We start from the raw sequence: 14,095 nt of genomic DNA on the forward strand, positions 1-14,095 counted from the left end.
GTACCTTTACCTTTACCTTTAACTATATCTAATTTTGAAAACAATTTTTAAAAGTCCCATTCGTACATGCTAGAACACCAAGAAGTGCACAATAATGTTAAATACACACCCTAAATAGAATCTTGTGGCACCTGAAACTCAGGAAGATTTATTGTGGTGGAAGAAATGTGTTATTCTTCAAAGGCTCCTCTTTTGTCCAGTGACCTCTCAGAGCATCATTCAAAAATTTCACCTGAGGCAGGAGAAACTAAGCCTAGAAAACCCCCATTGTGTGGAGGGAAAGTGGCACCCCGACTCTCAACGAGAACAGTGAGACCCTGTCCTTGGCACTGTATGCCCACAGAAGGCCTGAGGTGGTAAATGCATCTATGAAGAATATGCCAATCCTTGGTGGCAACTGTAGGGCTCTCTTCAAGAGGCTGCAGGGTCTTCCCAGGGTGCTCTGGGAACTGTACCTCTGGGAGGCGACTAGGGGTTTCCTTGCAACCGTCAGCACCCTTAACAAACTCCAGTTCCCAGGATTCTTTGGGGGAAGCTAGGATTGTTTGAAGCGGCAGCATAGTGCTTTAAATGTGTAGTGCAAATGGGGCCCAAGTGTGTGTGTGGGGGGGGGGGCTCATTATACGGGACCATTGGAGCCAGGAAGTCACAAACAAGAGCTGAAATTGCAGAATTACTTTCTGTGTTTCAATATAAAACTCAGTTCAAATTTAAGGAAAATACATGAAATAAGCCAATTCTAATACTTCTTATATCTCTGGATCCAGCAGTATCTATTAAGAGACCATTTTGGAATGCAGTTGCAAGATTACCATCACCACCTTCATCCATGAAGATGAATGTCAGCTCACCGAGTGCAACCTGAGAGGCTGCCTGGCTGCTCCCTACCCCCAGGTGATGGTTGACAACCTGTAGTGGTTACGTAGGATTGCTATGAGGAATGATGGAAAAATGAAGCAAGCCATTGTGTCAGTGATGAAAGCATTGCTTTGACTGGGCTGGTATCATTTCACATTATTTCTTATCAATCCCATCTCTGACCCATTTTCTCTAGGCTTGACAAATCTGTACACAGACCACTTGCTTCACCAGGCGTCCTAGTCATAAAGATAAGGAGGCAGCTTTGATTTAGAGTATACCTGGAGGTGGTAAGGGTTTCCTAAATGCATCCCTCCTTGGTTCTTGTTTATTTAGCTTAACTATGTATGCATGCTCAAGTAGGAAATAATTTCTTTGTAGTTAAAAGGATTTCTCTGATCTGATTTTGTCCCACATGGGGATTTTTTGAAATGCTCAGAGGAAATCTGATTGGTTCTTACAAATGCTGTGTTAAAAGTTCTTTTGTTAATAAAAGGGACCTGGGCCAGGGAGTGGCAGATTATTATGTGCCCTTCCTCCCAGAGTCTTGCTGGCCAAGTCCTTCCTTTACCTTCAGAACGCAACAACAACCTGGGTTGGGAGATGCTTAGGGGGCCAGAAACACAAACACAGAAAGGAAAAGAAAAAAGCTCCACCCACGCAGCCACTGCAGAAATCAGCAGAAGGAAAAAGGTACAGATTTTATTTTGTACAACAGAACACAAAATAAATCCAGTTTCTTCCAACTGTGGCATGTGAAGTCAAAAAGTACAAACGGAGGCAGCAGAACTGCATGTAATACTGATAAAGTGAAGTGTAGTCTAGAAAAGGAGGGCAAACAGCTTTGGATCCATGATTTCCTTAGTTTATAAGTAGCTGCTTATAAGAGATTTGTCTACAGAGGCAGCCCAAGGCAGAAGGGATGGGGAGGCAGGCAGAACTTTCATTCAGAGGAGGAGAAAGGAAGTCTTGGGGCTTGGACCATGGGTGGGAGCTGATGGTCCAGGCCTCCAAGTCTACCCCAGTCTGTGGAGCTCAGGAAGCAGAAGGGGGAGTTAAGCAGGAGTGCTTCTGATCACTCTGGGGAAAGCACAAGACCTCCTCCAGACTTTTCCTTCCCTTAAGAAGCATGGGGCACACCTCTCACACCTGCAACCTCTATTCAGACCATTTTGCTGGTTTGAGAAATCGTCCTGGGGTTTGCCAGCAGCCACCGCATACGTCGTCCAGCTCAGCCACTGGCAACTCTGAAAGGGCAGAGGTTTGTTCCATGCAGTTCTAAAGTTCCAAACCACCCACCCCCCGGTTATTCAGCAAAACTGCTGGCTGGGGACTGAAGGTCAGCTACTGTGGAGAAAGGAATCGTGTCACAGCAGCAGTGGGAAGCTCCCTTGCAAATGATCCACCAGGAACAACCATTTGCCTTATCCTATGGATGGGCTGGCCATGTGTCCAGCTGGCAGCTCATTTGTAGGAGCCAGGGGAGGGTGGCTCAGAGATGCAGGACTCTTTGACCAGGTGGCAAAACCAAAGTCAAGTGGAAATTACCTCACTGAAGGTGTGTGTGTCTGGGGTGAGAAACCTGGGTTCAGCCAACAGAGGTGCCCAGCAAGAGCATCTTAAAGAATCTTTGCAAACTGAGAACATTCATTTGGCCACTTACACAACCAGAACTCTGATCCTGCCAGTCCACAGCTCACTGTTGGCAATGTAGGATGCAGAGCCCTCCCTAGGGAGGAGCTTTTCTCTTTGAAGCAGAGATGGTCCCAAGGAGAAGGCAGGTGGTAAGGCAGGATCCGACCAAGGTTGCACATTTCATGCTCTGCCATACAAGTTCTACCTGGATATAGTCACCCATCACAACCTACCAGATATGTCTCCTGCAGGCATTAAGTGACCAGGCTGCTGAAGAGGCAGAAGAGATTCTTTCAAGCCACTCAGCAGGAATAATTGCAACCCATTTACAAAAGAGGCAGAGGGAAGGGGTGGGGAAGATTTCCATTTCCAAGTGACAGAGTGAGATGAGGAATATTTGCTGCTCTGAAGGCCCAGGGGTGGAGTGGCCTGGAAAGATTGTCCCCCACCAGAAGGCAGCCATGCAGGTGCTGCTGAGAGCCAGGCAGGGGCCAGCCTTGTTCCAAATTGGCTCTTTTGCTCAGGCAAAACCTCTCCACACATACATAGAACAGCAGGAAGGGAGAGACAGAGGGGGAAAAGGCAAGCACATAGCAGTCAAAACCACCAGTGAGTGGAAAGAGTCCAAGGGAGCCAGCAGGGCAAGTCAAGGCACTCTTTGATGCTCAAAATTTATCCCCCACGCCCCCCCCAAAAAAGTGCCCAGAGATTTTAGGAAAGTATTGGAAAGAAGAAAAAAGAACAGGTGGACTACCTGCTCCCTCAGCCAGCTGGCAGGAGGGAGGCTCCAGATGCCCAACCAGATGTGCCTTCCAGGGGTTTTGGACTCTCAGCCACAGCAGCATGAGGCAGTATTGGCTTGGAGGAGTCTCAAACCCCTAGAGGGTGGTGCTTGGATGGCTGCCCCCCTAGAAGTACATGCTCTTCTAGAGACAGACTTGCTCCCTTTTACTCTGACCATACACAGCAGCTGGGAGGCTGCACAGTGAGCCTGGCCAGTCCTGTTGCCTCTCAGCATCCAGATGGCAGCAGAAGCTCATTAGCAGAAGACTTTGCGGTTCAAACAAAGAGCATCTCTCTGGTCTCTAATGTGCTCTACTCCCTCAACACACACAATCTCTAGAGAGGCATATAAACAGGGTGGGGGAGGTACAGGAGGAAAGTGGAAGAAACAGGGTTTTTTAGGCTGTGCAGTTAAGTCACTGTTGCCACAAGGAGTCAGGATTGGTCCCCTTTAGGGCTGCTCCCTCCTACACAATTCATCTTTTTTTCTTTTTAAAGAAATACTTATTCAATACTGTTTGGCATGATTGCAGTTTTGAAGGGCTGAGAAAAGGGAGGGCTGGTGCCTGGGGTCTTGGCCTGCATACCCACAAATGCCTGATGCCCAAACAAGAGGGAAGTCCTTTGCTTTGCCTTTGCCCCTGCTCTCCTCCCTTCCAAGGTCAAGAAATGTAATGTAGCCCAACTTCCTAAGCCTCCTGCCCCCAACTAAAAGGCGAGGCCAGTGCAAACCCATGGACAGTGCGAAGTGAGGATGCCACAGGGCTCCGTTCAAAGGACAAGCCTGCCTGCTCCTTTCAGTGGTTATAAAACATTTCAGCAGAACTTGCCCATGGCCCAACAGCAAAACATTAAATAATACCTGTGTGCAATACCTGCGTTGGTTAAATCCTGGAAGCCTTCAGGAATGGAAAACATTAGGTCTAGAGGGCTGACAAGTTGACAGCCAGTCCTCTTCAATTGCCCAAAGGCAGCTGACGCAAACACCAGATTCCTTTCATGAAGGACATGTTCCTGAGTAGCATGGCTCACCCGCCCCCTGACTTTCTGCTCACCAGCAGGAACCCCTGCTGCATCTGAATATGATTCTGAGAAAAGGGAAACAAACAAACCCTGAAACTAGGCAGCTGTCCACATGCTACGTTGCTTTCCACCAGCCTAGCTTCTAGAGCTCCTCCTACTCTGCCCTTCAGCTAGCTTGCTACCCTCCAGCAATGCAGCCTAGTGCTCTTCCACCCTTCCAAACCACCTCTCTCCCTCCCCCCTCCCCCTCTCTGCTGCAATCTGCAGGGACTTAGCTACACAAATCAGTCCAATGGCAGGGAGTCTTGGTGGTGGGGCAGCAAGCAGTTCTTTCAGTCAAGGTCTGGACTATCTGGAGGCAGCTGCCCAGTCCTTTCAGACTGGGGGCCACCTCCTTGGCTCCCCCCCCCGCATTGAAACAATTTGAGTAAAAGGGTGGGGCAGAAAGGTGGAGGTAGAGTAGGCAAACACATGCAGGCACCCTGCTCTGAGATCACAAGAAACGGTTTGCCATGAGAGGGAACCTGCTGCTCACCCAAACCCAAGATGGCGGCCAACTTGATTACAGCCATGAATGGTAGAGAAAGGTAGAAGTCACCGGGTCTGAAACTCGGATGGCTTTGGCATGGGCTCCCCTTAGGTTCTAGCACAAGGGGGCGGTGCCTGTCCCAAGTGGCACCGGCTCCCTGAAAACCGCCTGTGTCCATAACCACCTGCCAGAGTCAGGGTGCAGAACGACAGAGTCTTCCGTAGGCGCCGCACCTCCCAGACTTGGCTTCCGCAAGCAAAATCTTCCAGAGTTTACTTGATTGTAACAACAACAAATACAATCCAGCTGCTCTCTGCATTTTAAACCTGATTGTACAAAATGAAGACACACATAAAAGGATCTTCCCTGGGCAAAATTGGGAAGTGAGAAGTGCCATTTAGCAAAGGAAAGTTGATTGTTCATTTGCTTTTTAAAAAAATAACAACAGCGGAGTCTCTCTGGATTGTAAGGGCTTCTTCCAGTTGCAGCTTCAAAGGCAGCCTTGCAGTGCCTCGCTCTTAGCAACCAGTCAGTGTCCAGGCTTCCCAGCAGACTCAGAAGGGCAGACCTCTGAGAACTGGTCAAAGAGCAGCCAAACCTGGCCAGCCACCAGGTAGATTTCCTCCTCCTTTGGCTGCTTTTGTGCACCCCTTCCTACTTCATTCAAAGAAAGAAAATGTGCAGCAATGTATCTCTTTTTAGCCCCCAGGTGGAAAGCCTGTGCTACATCCTCAAAACTTGATTTGTTCTATTTGAAAATCCTCTTGATTTGAGGGGAGAGGACCAACAAAACACACACACTTCCTTCACTCCCCTTTGAGAGTATCTTTCTGCTGCAATTGCTTTCAGAAACAGTGTACCTCATTTGCTCCCTGGGGCCTCCCTGGGGCGCAGGTTTCTCAGGGTCCATCTTGATGGTTTCAGGGGAAACCCAGTGCTCAGCCCAGGCCCAACAGGTAGCCGGCCACACCACCTGGCCCATCATCCCTTGCAGGCCAGCCACCAAGTCAGTGCTGGAACACCGCAGCCTGGAGGGGTCAGTTGCCACGATAAACATCAATCTTGTTTGTCTTCTCCAGAATATCAAGGATATGGGCTTCAAAATCAGCATCATGCACCCCAGTTTTCCGGAACTCTCCTGCATAGCGATTGTTTTCCCAGTAATGGTGCCAGTTGCCACGGCTGTCTGCCCCAAACCCAAAAACGTTCACCTACAGCCAGGGAAAGAAAAGAGAGGGTTCTTGTCAGCAAGGGAAACATCCACTGAAATGAAACCCAGTGGGATTACCCACTAAGAGACAATGGAGTGGCGGGGGGGGGGCACTGTAGGTGTAAATGACTACCAGACTTTGCAAAGCTGGCTTCACCGTATCATTATACACCTTTAGGTGCCAGGCAAAAACGTTCCTTTTCAATCAGGCCTTTGTTTAATCTGATTTACAGCCTATGCCCTTTTAAAATGTGTTGTTTTTTTGGGGGGGGCTATTGGGTTGTTTTCTTGTGCGTGTGTTTTGTGGTTTTATGTCTTGATTTTATTCTGTGAAATGCCCTGAGACCTCCGGGTATAGGGCAGTATATAAATAATTAACAATTAACAATTAACAATTAATAATTATACAGTAGTAATAATAATGGGAGGAGAGGAAGTGGTAGGCCTTTCATGGGAGAGGCTCCACACACTTGCCTGGCTTGGAGCCAAATGGGCACATTCATTTTTTCACAGCTCTTTTGTGCAAATCTGGCATATTAGGAAACTTGTATTTCAACAATAAATTGATTCCCCCCCCTTTTTATGATTACCTGTGCACATGCCCACAATGGACCTCATGTTTACAGAACATTAGGTGGGAGAGGACTGCAACATGGAGCACAAATGCTATCCATCAACACCATCAACTAACGTGGATAGGAAACACTAATACAGATTTTGGATGCATAAATTTAAATGCGTTCATGTGTGGATGAAGTTGCACAGATGCACACATGGAAAGAGCAACCCACATACACACAGACGTCCCAGTGTGGACACAGCCATATAAGACATCTGGCATTGTTGGTCCCCATCAGGTTGTTTGGTTATAATCTCTTCTATCTCTCAATTTACAGCATATTTTATTATTATGTCCAAAAGTGTGTGTGTGTGTGTGTGTGTGTGTGTGTGTGAATTAATGTACTATCATATAATTAAGTAAAACTAGCAGACCTGTCCATGATCCTGCCTTGTGTTGAATCTCTGTGCTGAGTGGTCGGCAACAGTGGCCCACCTTTTTACATTCTGTCTCCCTCGCCTCCCCTTTAAAACACACACAGGCACACATGTGTGTTGGTTTCTATTTCCCTCAGTGTACAGCAACTGCTTGTCACAAGACAATGTTTATATTCCACAGTCAGAGTTACTGTTGGGTTCCCATGGGAATGGGAGACTGGATGTGATGTACACTGGTTTCCTGTTTTTCAGTGTTCTCTCGGTTTCTTTGTGTCGAGAGGAGTTGCTTCTCTGCTCTCACAGAGGCAGAATGGATGTTTGTATTCTCTCAGCATAGAGTGTAAATAAAATTTAGCATGTAGCACAATACCTACTTATCCTTTTGCTGTGTGACGACGCTCTGCTTGGGCTCAAGATAAGATGGGCCTGTACCAGTTCCAGATGGGCAGGAAGCTGATCAAAATCTGACATTTTTGGTTATGGGCCCAGAGGATTGGAATGTCGGCAGAGGCAACGTGGCGTTATCTGCTCTGCGCGTCAAGAAGATTGATGAGAGGTATGTGCTCTTACTATGGGCAGCCTGCCAGTTCCTAATTAATGGCTTTAAGGCTGGACTTTGAACTTTTAAGCCAAAGCAGTTTTTTGCTGCGGCAGAGGCTCGAAAGTGCTTTTGAAAGTGCTTTTGGAATGCAGCTGCTGTAAGCAGACACAGCTTGTTTAAAACAGCAGAGATGGCTAATGCAAGGCTAGCTGAAGTTTTTGGGATTCCAAAGCTCGATAAAAAGAATTACGCTGAATGGGTGTTGTACGCAGAGGCTCTTCTGCGAAAAGAGGGTCTGTTTGAAGTAATAACAGACACCCCCCCCAGTTCCGATGATGGATGAATGGGCAGCTAAGGATTCCAAAGCAAGGGGAACTCTTACATTGCTAGTCTCCCCAGAAGAGCTATGTCTATTGTGTGATAAGGCCTCAGCCAGAGAAATCTGGGACACTTTAAGAGATTCTCATTTAAGAACAGAAGCTGGTGCTTCTTTGTTCTACTATGCCAAGTTGCATGATATGGCACTTGCTGAAGGTGCAGATGTACGTGCTCATCTGATGGAGATGCAGAATCTGAGACATGAGCTGCAACAGAGAGGTCTCACCTTTCCAGAGGCTGTGTATTCCTTCATGATACTACACTCTTTGGGTTCAAGTTGGGAATCCGTTGCCACTCAAGACTGCTGTTTTGCCAACTGCTCAGATCACAGTAGCACATGTTACTGCCGTGATTCAGAATGAAGCTGACCGCCGAGGTGCTAGCTGCATCGGATAGGAGGGAGTCTTCACAGACGTCATCCCAGAATGCAGTGGAACCACTAATGGCGCCAAAGCTTTGAAGGCAGTTAAATGCTACTCGTGTGGACATCTAGGCCATATGAAGAGGGAATGCAAACATCCCAGGGCCAAGACAGAGCAGCGCAGCGAAAGTTCAACGCGTGGAAAAGGCAAAGGTCCGGTGTCCAGGACAACGCAGCACAAGGCAATGGTCTCACGCTTCACTTCAAAGGTTGCAAAGGTCCAGAAGACATCTAGATCGTTATTCGTGATTGACTCAGGAGCGACGTGCCACATATGCAACGACAAGCGACTGTTAGTGTCTTTTACACCGCAGGAAGGTGCGATTCACCAGGCGGATGACCACACGATCTCCAGTCAAGGCTACGGAACTGTTGTTCTTCACAGTTTGGACTTGTCGATTCACAATCTTCTCTACGTTCCAGATGCTGCACACAATCTACTCAACGTTCCGCAGCTGAATGAACAGAACATTGATGTTTCTTTCAAGAACAAGAAGTGCACCATCACAAAGAAAAACGATTATGTATTATATGCTGAATATGTTGATTGTTTGTTTGTATTGTATTTTGATGATGTGCAGGATGAAACTTGTTGCATTGCAGGTTCTAACAAGGTTTTGCATGTAGGATGTATTCATGATTTTCACAGGAAATTTGGTCATTTGCATTTTGAGGCAGTATCCAAAATGCCTGCCTTGGTTGAAGGTATGACTATTAAACCCTGCAGGTACCACATGAAATGTAAGGCATGCCCAGCAAACAAGGTGAAAATGGCTGCGAAAGGTAAGGTGTCTAGTAGACAAGCTACAGAACCATACCAGGTAGTGCATGCTGATTTAGTTGGTCCACTATCGCCCTCTTTTGGTGAAACAGGTACTTAACGGTTCTCATTGATGCATTTTCCAGGTATATTTATGTGTACATTCTCAAGCAGAAATCAGAGGCTTTTCCTAGGTTCAAGGAATTCTGTGCTTGGTTGGAAAATGTGCATGGTAAGAAGATAAAGACTCTTTTCACTGACCGCGGCGGGGGGGGGATTCACTTTTCAGCAGTTTGAAGCTTTTCTGACTGAGAAAGGAATTCAACATGATTTGTCTAGTCCTCGTTCGCCATGGCAGAACGGACTTTGTGAGAGAGCAAATCAAACATTGCTTCAAGGATTGAAAACCTTGCTGCATGATGCCAATCTTCCAGAGAGTTATTGGGCCGAATCTCTCGCCTGTTTTGTTTACAGTTATAATCGCAGGTTATCACCATCGATTGGTTGTACCCCCTATGAAAAGATGTTTGGCAAGAAGCCATACATCAAGCACATGAGAATTTTTGGTTCTGACATGTGGGTTCACACACCACAAAGCTCCAAGTTAGGTAAGCGTGGTTTGCATGGTATTTTTCTAGGTTATCAGAAAGGTTCTTACAGAATAATGATGACTGAATCTAAGACAATTAGGCTCACAAGAAGTGTTGAGTACAATGCCAAGTGGGGGGAGAATGTGGGAATTTTCCAATGTTATCCTGATGACAGTGGTGAGACTGAGGATAGGCAACAGCCACAGCAACAGCAGCAGCAACAGCCACAGCTGCCGCAACAACCCACACCCACTGATCAAGGTCCTGATCCTGAGTATGAATCAGATGATTCAGAGGATTTCAAGAGTGCGAAAGCCTCTATGCGACCCTCTGAAGGCTCTGATCAAGAATTGGAGGAACCACTGTTCACTATAGGCCACTTTTCTCCTAAGAAGGAAGAAGAAAGTGTTGAAGACCTATAACTAATTCACAGGTCACAAAGAGCCACTAAAGGCAGACCTCCAAAGAGATTTGCTGATGAATTTGCTAAAACAGCAGTGGCAGCTGTTAAAAGCTCCAAGAAGGTATTTGAACCTTCAAGCTTCCAAGAAATCCAGGATTTGGATTCAAAGGAAGCTGAGCTATGGTTAAATGCCATGAAGGCTGAGCTTGATTACTTGGAGAGGAACAAAACATGGGAGCTAGTTCCAGTAGTTCCAGGAATGAAACTATTTGGAAGCAAATGGGTCTTCAAAGCGAAGACAGATCAAAATGGCAAGATAGTCAGACACAAAGCCAGACTGGTAGCCAGAGGTTTTTTACAGGTACCAGGAGAAGACTATCACGAGACCTACTCACCCACTGTGAGGTATGAGAGCGTTAGGCTTATGCTCAAGCTCGCTGCAGAGGAGAATCTACACGTTTCTCACCACGATGTGAATACAGCATTTTTATACGGATCTCTAGGTGAATCTCTTTATATGCTTCCACCTGATGGCGTACAGGTAAAACAGGGATTTGTTTGTGCTCTGAAGAAGTCCCTTTATGGTCTCAAACAGAGTGCACGGTGCTGGCACACTAAACTCACTGAAGTATTGTTTTCTCTAGGTTTTCAGCAAGGGAAAGTTGATCCATGTGTATTTGTCAAAGAGGAGGGGCAAAAGAAGCTGTATTGCTTGTTTTATGTTGAGGATATTTTGTTCTTTTGGAAGGATGTCACAATGTACAATAACGCCCTAGCTCAACTGAAAGAACACTTTGACATGAAAGATCTTGGTGAGGTAAACAACTACCTATCTCTGGAAATAGAGAGAGATCAAGATGGTAACATTCTAGTACACCAGTCACGGAAAATTGCTGATGTGTTAAGCAAACTAAACCTGATGGATGCTAACCCTGTAGACACACTGATGACAACAGGTTATCAGGTAGATTATCCTTTTGCTGCGTGACGACGCTCTGCTTGGGCTCAAGATAAGGCGGGCCTGTACCAGTTCCAGATGGGCAGGAAGCTGATCAAAATCTGACTGTGTGCACACACACATACACACACTATTGCATCCAGCCTGTTAAATAGACCAGAGGAGCCTGCCAACTTCCAGGCGGTGGCCCTCCCTCTGCAACATGAAATCTGTCTTTACAGGCTAGGAAGCCTCTCCAGCTACTTAAGAACCCACCTCATCACAAACATGCAAGGCAAAGAACAGGACCAGCATCCCCGTGGAAGGGTAGCGTCCGTGGTGCTCTGTCCATCGGTCATGGATGTATTTGAAGAAAGCTGGGTTGTAGATTTGAACCTAAGGACACAAATCACGGAAGACAACATCACAACAGGCAGTGCTTTCTCTGTGGGAAGCCCCTCCACATGGCCATTGAGTATTTCAGTCTCAGTCCACACAGTTCAGAGGAAAAAACTGAGGCACTGTTAGTGGGTGGTTCCCTAGACCGGGTGGCTGGGAAGTTGCCTGCTCTTGATGGGGTTACACACCCTCTGAAGGAGTGCATAAGCAGCTTGGGGGTAATCCTGGACTCATTGCTGTTGCTTGATGCTCAGTTGCCCTTTGTGGTGCAGAGCGACTTCCATTTTAAAAAATGTATCTGATTACCTTAGGAAACCTGGAGTGTGTATGTGTATAGTAATGCATATAGTATTCAAGAACTGTTTGTATTTTTAGCAGAACCAACCAACCCAAAAACCCAAAAAACTTGCTTCTCAAGCTATCTTAAGAGAGATGAGAATTTAGAAAATATCCATGCAGATGAAGCCAACATGGATATTTTCAGAGCATCCCTTTCCTCTCCTCCATGAGGGCCAGACTTACCTTGTCTTTGTCCACCCGAAGGAAAGGCTTCACGGGCGCATAAGTGCTATGAGAGAAGCAGAAGGGAGAAAGAATGAGAATGAGATGCTCCTCACTCCCCTCTTGCTCTGCTCAATTGCTCCCTCTGCCCTCCCTTCCCTCTTTCTGTCACTTCTCCATATTAACTGGGGGCTGGACCAACCTGAAATTGAACCAAGCAGCTCTGGAGTTTACCTTTATGTATGTTACACCCCTCATTTTGTGTAAAACATTCAAGTGTGGACTGTCTGTTCTGCTTACACCCTGGAAGCAACCTTTTGCTTTCAAACATTTAGCCATACACTGAAAAATAATAATGGGTGGGACCAGCATGCTACCCAAGACAAGGTCCAGAAAGGGTTGAAGGCACAGGAATGGGAATTACTTGTCCCCAGGAAATGACACGGTGCCTGTTGGCCAGGACTGTCCATCTTTGCCTCACTGGGAGGGATAGAATCATGGAATTGTGGAGTTGGAAGGTATCCAAAGGGTCTTCCAAGCTTAACCCCCTGCAATGCAGGATACATACAATCGGATCTGGCCCGTCGACAAGGCGCTTGCCATCCACAGCAGGTCCAGGGCTTTGAAGGGCACGAGAACAAAGCTAACGTTGGCCGGCAGGTTCTTGGCACTTTCTGGGTACATGAAGTGATGGGTTGTCCTACTCCCAACATCTGCCTCAAAGCCCACTGTAGGGGCCTGGTTCATTCTGCAAGGAAAGAATAGGGGAGAAGGGAGAAGCATTTGCTGAAGTTGTGGTCTGGAGCATTTCATTATTACAAAAAGGTGTGTGTGTGTGTGTGTGTGTGTGTGTGTGTGTGTGTGTGTGTGTTGCAGCTCAACCTAGCCTCTGAACACAAAAATATTCTTTTGGGGGGGGGGGTACTTGCACAGTTTTTACACTGCAGTGATAACAGCATACAGTGAAGAATCACAGTGCCTTTATAACTATTTGCAGAAGACAAATGGTGGCTCCTTCGCATCGCCTTGAAGCCCAAATATTCTGCAGCAGCAGATGCAACTAATCCTACCCAGCCTAATCGCTGCAGCCCTCTAGTTTGGGGCAATACTGGTGAAAACAGCCACACTGCTGACTCTGGCTCTCCTCAAATACAAACAGCGGCAGAACTCAGCCTCTCCCATCTCCAACAAACACTGGAGGGAGCAAAGTTTTTCAGCTCAGTCCTGGATCACCCACCAGTTGCCAAGTTAGGCAAAATCATAACATTAGGCCCAGTTATAGTAATACCAAGGAGCAAGACCTGAGGGTTTTGCTTCACTGAGAAAGGAGAGGCTGCATTGCTTCACAGGAGGCAGCCAAGCCCCATCCAGGATGTGATTCCAGAGCTGGCAGAGAAACACCTGGATCTCATCACCTGCTATTTAAGGGCAGCTGGGAACCCTGTCCACCAGGGACGCTGCAGGATGCTTCACCACAAGCTGCTTTTTGAGAGATCTGCCACTAGATGGCAGCAAGGTGATGAAGGATGAAGCTCTTATAGCTGCAAAAAAAGGGTCCGGAAAGGGGTGCTGTGGTGGGGCAGACACTGCTAAGGCACCGCTCTTCCACAGTCAGCTGGATTCAGAATGAGAACTCAGTTCCCCACACCACTTATGTGTTATTTGCAAAAGCATCTCATATGTGCTAGGTGCTGTACAAGAACACAAGAGCCCCCTATCTACAGGGCTGCAACTGCAGAAAGCCATGAGATGAAAGGAGCGGGGAGTTGGAGGGAGAGCAGGAGAGAAGAGGTGGAGGAACGAATACGATTAACCAAGTGTCCACTTGACAACACCATCCAAATGCCATATTGACCTGCAGCCAAACACCTGAACTGACTCTGCACTGCCGGCAATCCTGTCAGAGTGGTAGAAGGTCATCCCATCTCATGCATTCAAGGGAAAACTACTCAGTTCAGGGGACTCAAGAGCAGCCACCAGAAACAATGACGAGGAGTCAAGACACTAACAAAGTAGGGGTCCAAGCTTGTCCAAGTTCATCAATTTTAATTTTAATTTTTTTGCTTCCAGTTGAAATGCCAACTTTCCAGGCCTTTCTTTGGGAAACAGTTTCAGCCACTTTAGGCCTGTT

General features: G+C 47.0%; 1 protein-coding gene across 2 annotated transcripts in view; it reads right to left on the bottom strand.

Moving 5' to 3' along the window:
* Positions 1 to 1,534: 1,534 nt before the first annotated feature.
* Positions 1,535 to 14,095, bottom strand: part of ST3GAL2 (ST3 beta-galactoside alpha-2,3-sialyltransferase 2) — a 38,770-nt gene continuing 26,209 nt past the window's right edge. For both annotated transcript variants that reach the window (XM_081872098.1, XM_081872099.1), the window contains exons 4-7: positions 12,533 to 12,712; positions 11,986 to 12,031; positions 11,341 to 11,460; positions 1,535 to 6,039 (exon numbers count right to left, since the gene is read on the bottom strand). In XM_081872098.1, coding sequence (XP_081728224.1) covers positions 5,866 to 6,039; positions 11,341 to 11,460; positions 11,986 to 12,031; positions 12,533 to 12,712 — 520 coding nt within the window. In that variant the 3' untranslated portion in view covers positions 1,535 to 5,865. The remainder of the gene's footprint in view (positions 6,040 to 11,340; positions 11,461 to 11,985; positions 12,032 to 12,532; positions 12,713 to 14,095) is intronic.

This window comes from Podarcis erhardii (genome assembly GCF_964252035.2).
Source record: "Podarcis erhardii genome assembly, chromosome: 7".
NCBI lineage: Eukaryota > Metazoa > Chordata > Lepidosauria > Squamata > Lacertidae > Podarcis > Podarcis erhardii.